The sequence below is a fragment of the Pangasianodon hypophthalmus genome, chromosome 4, assembly GCF_027358585.1.
Source record: "Pangasianodon hypophthalmus isolate fPanHyp1 chromosome 4, fPanHyp1.pri, whole genome shotgun sequence".
Classification (NCBI taxonomy): Eukaryota; Metazoa; Chordata; class Actinopteri; order Siluriformes; family Pangasiidae; genus Pangasianodon; species Pangasianodon hypophthalmus.
The window spans coordinates 3,464,594-3,473,021 of record NC_069713.1 but is presented as its reverse complement, the minus strand read 5'-3'; the positions used below and the strand labels follow the sequence as shown (position 1 = coordinate 3,473,021).

The 8,428-nt window shown below is 37.5% G+C and overlaps 1 protein-coding gene across 2 annotated transcripts in view; it reads right to left on the bottom strand.

Annotated features, from left to right (window-relative positions):
- Nucleotides 1-8,428, bottom strand: part of sorcs2 (sortilin-related VPS10 domain containing receptor 2) — a 229,358-nt gene that overhangs the window by 50,818 nt on the left and 170,112 nt on the right. For both annotated transcript variants that reach the window (XM_053233068.1, XM_034303986.2), the window contains exon 4: nucleotides 989-1,153. In XM_053233068.1, coding sequence (XP_053089043.1) covers nucleotides 989-1,153 — 165 coding nt within the window. The remainder of the gene's footprint in view (nucleotides 1-988; nucleotides 1,154-8,428) is intronic.

Genomic DNA, 8,428 nt, shown 5'->3' with positions numbered 1-8,428 from the left:
TGGGTTGCCAGATCATCAGTTTATACTACTGCTGATATCAGAGTGCTAATTATAATTTTACTAAAATTGTACTAAACGTTTGCATAATTGATAACACTCATAACAGCATCCAAGCTGTTTTACTAATGTGGTCTGTGGAGGATTGTGTGTTTCAAATGGGCAAAATAGTAAGTTTTTGCCTCAATGAATAGGCAGCTTGAGGCATTTCAACTTAAAAGTGCAAAATACACAGTGCAGTCGATGGAAATTGACTAATTTAGCACTCGAAATACTATTTACTAAGCCCAAAACTCACTTTGGGGATGGTGATTGTATGCACAAATTAATAGATCCCAAGGGAAAGTATTAAATTTGCAGAAGATGACATTGCCACAGGACAAAATGAGACCATTCACTAAGTTTTAATAAAGAGAATGTTTAACAAGATTACACCTCATTGTGTCAAACTGATCAAAACGTCTCAGATGATGATGATAACAGCAGCTAACCTGGTTTCATATCAGATATTCGTTGCACGATTGCAAACCCAATGGCAATAGCATTTAACCAGAGACTGTGGAAAGGTTTTCATTCACACATTCCCTATAAACTGAACATACATCCTTATGCTGTGTTTAGTGTTTCAACCATGTCAAAGCCTATAATTAGCATTAGATTAGACATGCTAATGTGTGTGTGTGTGTGGCTAAGTTTATTTTCAGTTTGACTTCTATGGGAGTCTCTTAGAACTTGCATTGGCTGTCAGGAACAAACAGCACACACAAAACCTAATTTACATATTGTTTTCTACCCCTACTTTGCATGTGACATAAATCATGCAATTATACTTCATAAATTACCCACAACACACTTGGCTTTTTATCCCATTGTACACACAAATTAGCACTCGTCATTTGGAATCGTAGTACATCAGGGCTCACAGATGTCTAGCTCACAGATGAGTATAACAATGATGATATGCCTTTCATCGATGAGAAAAACAACACACCGTGGCCTCTTTGCTGTAAGCCAGGAGTTTGTCCTCGTCTGACGGATGGAACAGGAGCGTCTCCACGGTGAAGGACAAAGGCTGTCTCTGGAACGACGCTCCCTCATCTGTGCTGATGAAGAGCATCTGATCCTGTTCATTAATGGTGGAGCTGATCAGGATCACCTACACACACACACACACACACACACACAAAGATTAGAAACAGACATATATACATTGACCTTTACTATCACATACGCAAAAGGCACACAATGCAACAAATATGATAAGCTGTACTTATTACCCTGAAAACACCACCCCCGCAGAGAAGCGCGGTGGTGGTAGCATCGTGTTGAGCGTTATCTGTGGCCTCTTCGCTGCTTATCCATCTCATTAAGTTTTTATCACTCTCTTCACTACTTTTGCGTCCTCTAGGCAAAGTAACAGTTGTGCCATATTCTTTAACATTTTTAAATAATGGATATATTTTTAAAACTAAACTTTTCCAGAACTTTTTTCCTGGACTTGTTTTGATAGCTGCTTGGTCCCTTTTTACACGTTTGTTTTCTAACAAGCTCTGGGGTCTTCCAGGAACATAATGTACATGATAATGTAAATAATTTTTATTAATATCGCACGTTATTTTACTATTGAAGAAAAAAATGAATTACCAAGATGTTTATACTTAAATATTAACATTATTAATGACTAATCATATAGGACTGATGCGCTAAGGATTAGTGCATGAACTGATTCACCATTCTGAAAGTGATGAATAGTTAGGTATTAATATGTTACTTATTTGTGGACTTATTTATTCATAGCAAAGTGTTATGAATAAAATACAATGTAAACATGCAGTTCACAGATTCCCAACACTCCCAAATCAGAACCGTTTAAGCTGCAGAAGCCGAGTTTCTGCAGTTCTGTATAAACTCAGATTAGAAAGCATAATCCCTGATCCACGGCTTTAAAGGATAAAAACCAGAATCCAGACAGATTATCTAGGGAGTGACATTTCTGCCCTACCTTTTAAGAGCTCCAAATCCTGACTATTCCAATGTAGTCAGTACATTTGCGCTTAGCAAACACTCTCATTCAGCGAAAACTATAAAAAGGAGCAGAGACTGAAAGACAGTGATATAAAGTACACAGAGAGCGCACGGAGGGTAATCTCGATTTAACTCAATTCTACAATGATCAAAAGAAAGTCAAGCTTAAATATTAGCTAGTTAAAGCTGCTGTAATTGATTCTCTTAAAGAACACATCGGTTAAACTTTTACATGAACGCGGTCTGTATTAGCCAATCACAAACCTCGCTGCAATCAGGTGGTCTTCTATAGCTGACAATTATTTATGCATAGACACATAGCTCATAAAAGGCTAAGCTATTAGCAAACAGGAAGTAGGAGGTTCATTTTGGATTAATAGAGGTAGTCTGATGGAAATCTTATAATCAGGAATGTGTAGATCCATTCAGCTGGACATTCATGATGAAGAGATCGGGTTTGTCATTTGTTTCCAAACACCCTGCTGTGTGTCTTACTTGTGTTTTAAGTGTAACCTCATGTATTACTCGTATGATTCTTCTAATACAATGAAAATGATAAATCCATTTTAGCGACACTACAGCAGGGATTTTCTTTCATCAAGGATTTAAATCCTCTCCCTGCTGGATAAACACTAATATAATACATCCACTGACACTAAAACACAGCTTTTCTGTTTAATACCATTCTTTATACCACTGGAGGAAAGTAGGCGTGTCCTCTGTACCTCATTCCACAATGAATTTGGGAAGATCTTCCAGCTGAAGGAATTTAAGCATTGCCATGTCCTTTACTAGTCACAAATGGTAGATGTAGTTTTATCTAACATTAGCTGTTAGCATTAACATGTCCTTTTCGATTACTTTTTAAACTGAGCTTGAGCAATTTATCAATTATACATAATTATAAACTGAAAGATAAACTAAGATACAGTGTATATTTCACTGGAAGCACGTTTGTGTAGTCAATTGCCTTAGATCTGGGTTTGCATAAAAAAAACCTGGGGCTATCAGAAAGCTTTTACTTTTATTTCCCTAATAAAAAAAATAGGAATTACATTTTCACCATATAATATTAATGTAACAACAGTGAAGTGTTCACATTGTGTCTAAGTCACAGTAAAGGGGCGTGGCTTATGTGCCAGTTTCAGTGAAGGGGGCGTGACCTCTGTGTCAGTCAAAGTAAAGGAGGCATGACCTCTGTACCTGTTAGCCCTAGTGAAGGGGGCGTGGCCTCAGGATCTGTCAGTCCCAGTGAAGGAGGCATGGCCTGTGTGCCTGTTAGTCCTAGGGAAGGGGGCGTGGCCTCTGCATGTGCCAGCCCACACGCTTCCAGCACATATTTCACTGAAACAGCTCTAAATGATTTTGTATTTAAATCACTAGCTAATTTAAATGTATCTCTCATATCTCGGTTGAATCCATGTGCAATGTGTTATCTCTGAAGGACAGATACACACTCTGTGTTACATATTTTTAAGAAATCACTGGATATGACTCATATGACTCGATGACTACGTGAGTCACTTGGCATTGAAAAGGATCAGAGAAAGGAAAACCATGAACAGAATGAGAGGAAAAGAATGAATAGCTGAGAAGAGCAGCTTCCCCAGCAGTAATGAAAAACAGACACTTTCTGCATCCTCTACAATCAAACACAAGACGACTCTGCCTATTACTGCTGTTTACATCATTTAGCAATTATTGATCTAAAGAAAGAATAAATGCAGGGACATCAGCAATCCCCAGCCCTGAAAACAGGAAGAGAGAGAGAGAGAGAGAGAGAGAGAGAGAGAGAGAAAGAGAGAGAGATGGGAGGTTATTTTCCTATAGCAGCATATCCTGAAGTGTTTTATTCCACTTACTCCACAACAATTTACTAATACTTTTATTTGTTAAAGAGCAACACATCATGCTTTTTATCTATTTATAGCTACATTTAATTTTGTGGAATGTCCATGAGCTCCTGTTCTGACTAACGCCTCACTGTAGTGTGACCTGCCTGAGCCAAGAGACTAGAATACGGATAAATTATTACTCAGTATAACAAAACCATGGGATGTGTGATGGACAGCGATCTACACATACAACACCAGAGTGAGTGATGCACCAGGCGACAGCATGAACTAGCCACTGATTTCTACGACAGTATAACAGTTTAATGGCAGAAGGAAATGATTTCTACGACAGTATAACAGTGTAAAAGGAAATGCTGGACAAATAGCATAACATTTCTAAACTTACAGGAAACAAACAGGATCTTTCACTCGCACATTCTTGAGAAGCAGTGCTGCTCTGCAGTCAGCATTAAATGTGGTTCTAGCCGGCAGGACAGCCAGGCTGAGAGGGTTAATCTATCTGTTTGACGTTAATGTCTTTCTTTTGGCGCCTGTCAAGAAAAACACGTCATCTCCCAGATGCTACAGCGCCTAAAGCAGATCAAGAGGAATCATCATGATACACTGAGACAGCAGAGGCACACAGAAACTTCAAATGTTTCTGTAAAATTACAGAATACTGCATACTTTTATTAATGATCTGCATTCTGTTGAGTTCTGGATTCTGATTGGCCAGAAGGTGTCCATTCATTTTCAGCACAGCAGCTCTGACATTAGTGCAGCTGCAGACCTAATACGTTATCGTTTCTATGGTAACAGCTCATTCACAGGGTCTTGTAAATAAATCATTGACATGGTGTTCAGGTTTTCTTAGATGAAACTAAGGAAAAAGTGTTAACTTTCTTAAGTTCTTTCTGGCCTTGGATAAGTTTATGGAAGTAGTCTTGTGTTATCGCAACAGAAAAGGTTGGTAATATTGGCAATACTTTTTTCTCCTAGATTGAATGTAAAGTTTTTATCTGTTGCTGAGGTAGAAAAGGGGCGTCTGCTTATGGTCAGAGTAAGAATAAAAGATATGGAGTTTGTATTTGTTAATATGCACCAATAGACCAAAAGAAACCAAAAGAAAGATTATGAAAGTCTTCTTCGGTGGTGGAGGTAGGAAACGCTCAGATAAAGCTGTTCTGCCAACAATTTACATCATATACTTCAATTAAAATTAAACAAGCCATTTCTAATCTGGAACTGGATATCTCAGGAATCCAAAATATTATAAATGATCAAAATATTGTAAGATCTGCTTCAGATGAGGCAGGAATTAAGACGTATTTTACAAGAAAAGGCCAAAGAAGCAGTTGGTAGAGTAAGTTTTTTTTTCTTTACATGATATGGACGATCCTACAGCTTACTTCTCTAATTTGGAAAAAAAAAAAGTTTCCTAATGAACGTAAGCAGGTCTGATGGAACCGTTAGATCAGACCCTGTGGAGATGAGGAGACAATGCTCAGACCTTTTTAACGACTTGCTTGTGTTGGATATGAAACATAAAAAGGTTCTGAACTCTGAAGTGGCTTTTGAGGAAGTTACTACTGCAGTGCATCAGCTCTCCTCTGGGTCAGCACCAGGAGCTCATGGACCTATAGAATTTTATAAAGCTTTTGGAGGAGTTATCAGTAGAGATTTTTATGAAGTTCTACAAGAAAGTTTTAAAGGTAAAATGCCAATAAAGGAGACCTTTGCTTGCTTAAACAATGGAGACCAGTTGCTGTTTTATGTTCCCATTATAAAATTCTTACGATTCTTATAAGATTCTTAGAAGTGTTTGGCGAATAGACTTAAGGGAGTTCTTGATGTGTTATTACACAAAGATCAATCAAACTGTATACCTAAAATGTTTATTTATGATGAATTGTTCTCAGTTTAGATTTTACTGACGCATATATTGTCAATGTGGGTCTCCTTTTTCTTGACCAGGAGAAAGCTTTTGATCGTGTAGACCATCAGTATATTATTTGAGTGTTATGGGTTTGGTGAATATTTATTATCATGGGTCAACATTTTATACACGGGTGCTACTTGTATGGATAAAGTTTTGAGAGGGTTAAGTGTTCAATTCAAATGAAGAGAGGGATCAGACAAGGTTGTCCAATGTCTGGTCTGTTATCCAGTCTGGCAATAGAACCCTTGCTTTGTTTATTAAGGATAAATCGAACAGGTATATTCATCAGTGGGAGTATGAGAGGCGAAGTCTTTAAGCTTTCAGCTAATGCGGATGATATCACTGTTATAATTCAGAAAAAAACACAATATTCAAGATTCGAGAAATGCTCTGAGAGTCTATGAGAGGGCCTCATCAGCTAGACTTAACTGGCAAAAAAAGTACTGTGGCTTGGCTCCAAAGGAAGTGATTTACCTGAATTTCCAGAAAATATGCAGTGGAGGAAGCCAGGAATTAAATGCTTAGGAGTGTACTTTGGTAAAGGTGAATATAAAATGAAAAACTGGATGGGTTCTTAATTGAGAATGTTGTCTAAATGGAAATGGTTGCTTCTCGGCTATTGTATAGGGGAAGAGTTCTGTTAACACATAATCTTACTGCTTAATGCTTTAGCATAAATTTATGGTCCTGGATCCACCAAGAAACCTGATAGAGGATACTTCTTTCAGTCAGGAGAGCACTGGCTAAGAGCTGCTGTCCTTTAGCGTCACGCTCAAGAAGGAGGACGAGCATTACTCGAGATTCACTCTACGATGGCTGTTTTTCATCAATCAGTACAGCACCTTTTATACTATCAACATCACCAGTGGATGGACGTGGCATGTGTCCTGTTGTCCAAGGCCGGAAGAATGGGTCTAGATAAACACCTATTTGCTCTGTGTCTACAGAGAGAGTGGATTTGGAAGGACTTTCTATCAAAGTTTTCTGCAAGTGTGGCAGCCCTTGTCCTTTTCGAGGGAATGGGAAAGACTCAACCTGTGGTTGTTTGGAGAGCTTTTGTTTTTTAACCTGCTTATCAGCACTGAGATGCTATGCTCAGCTAGCATTAGGTCTGCACTGATGAAGGCAGGTTTCTTTAAAGATAGATCATCTGAGGAGGGAATGGAGTTGGCTAACAGCTGAGGAATTGGCTATAAGGTGGGCTTTATGTCAGTGCTTCTTGCTCAGAACATGCTGGATGACTTGGAAGCTGTTTTTCCTGCTCCAGCAAGAGACTTTTTTTTTTAAAGACACTCCTGTTGAGAGCACTAACAGGTTTTTGTTTTTTTCCCTGAACTGCAGAGTTCTTTACCCAGTGGACATGGACATCCTGGAATTACAAAGTTTTAAAGCTCTTTAATTATTCAAGCAATCAATTATCAACATGAAAGCTGGAGATCCCTGTACCAAAGACCCACAGAAGGGAAGGTGGATGATCTTCAGTGGAGAAGAGTACATGGGATATTCACTACAAACAGACACATAGCACGAATGAATTCCTCAAATGAGGAGGAATGTAGCTTTTGTTGGGTTTCTGAAGCTGGTTTTCATATTTTTATTGAGTGTCCCTGCTTAAATTGAATTTGAGATTTAGGGGAAGCTTGAGGTCTACAGCTTACAGGCAGCTTTAATCAAACATTGTTTATTCTTGGTCCAAAATATTCAGTAAAAACAAATGTAAAGTGGTTTTACGCAACTTTTTATATGGTACTGTAAAGTTAGCAATATGCTCTACAAGGAAAAACAAAGTAGAAGGAAGAGGCTGAAGAGTTTTATAAAGAAGAGATTAACTAGAGAATATGTCTATTATAGTCCTGTAAATGATGTGAATTGTTTTTTTTTTTCATATATGGGGTGCTGATCATCTTTTTTTGTGAGTCTGATGATGAGGGTTTTAGGCTAAATATCTGTTTTACTTTATTGATAAATGGTATTATGGTATTTTTTTAACCTTATACACTTTTTTTATGTTGAGATTTTTATTTGTAATTTGTTTTATAAATATACAGGCCTCTATTTGTATAGAATTAATAAAAGAGATCTTAAAGTCTCTCTCTCTCTCTCTCTCTATCTCTCTCTCTATCTCTCTCTCTCTCTCCAGACGTGTTTGAGGACAAACTGCTGAACTCTCAGTTAATGAATTACTATAAATCGATAAGCGGAAAAACTCTCCAGCAGTAATGAGAATGCGAGAGACAGAATATTTTATAGATTTGCGTATAGTTCGTTTTTGCATGTGTGTGTGTGTGTGTGTGTGTGTGTGTGTGTGTGTGTGTCAGCACACTGGTCTTCTCGCTATGATTCACTAATATAATGATATTCGCCTCTGTGCAATTGAGATAACAGACTAAATGGCAACTGTGGTGTATATATTTATGATTTTATTATTTTTTTTTTTTGCAGAAGAACAGCTGTGATAATAAAACTAACTTTAAATTGAATTAAATACAGAGAACAAGAAAAAAAGAGATTGTCTTTCCCATTATAATGCCTAATTAAAATATATATTAAAAATACGTAACCTGATACAGGTATAATAAAGTCCATCTGTGCTGAAAGAAATAAGTTTTGTTAGATTTTTAACCTGATCGGA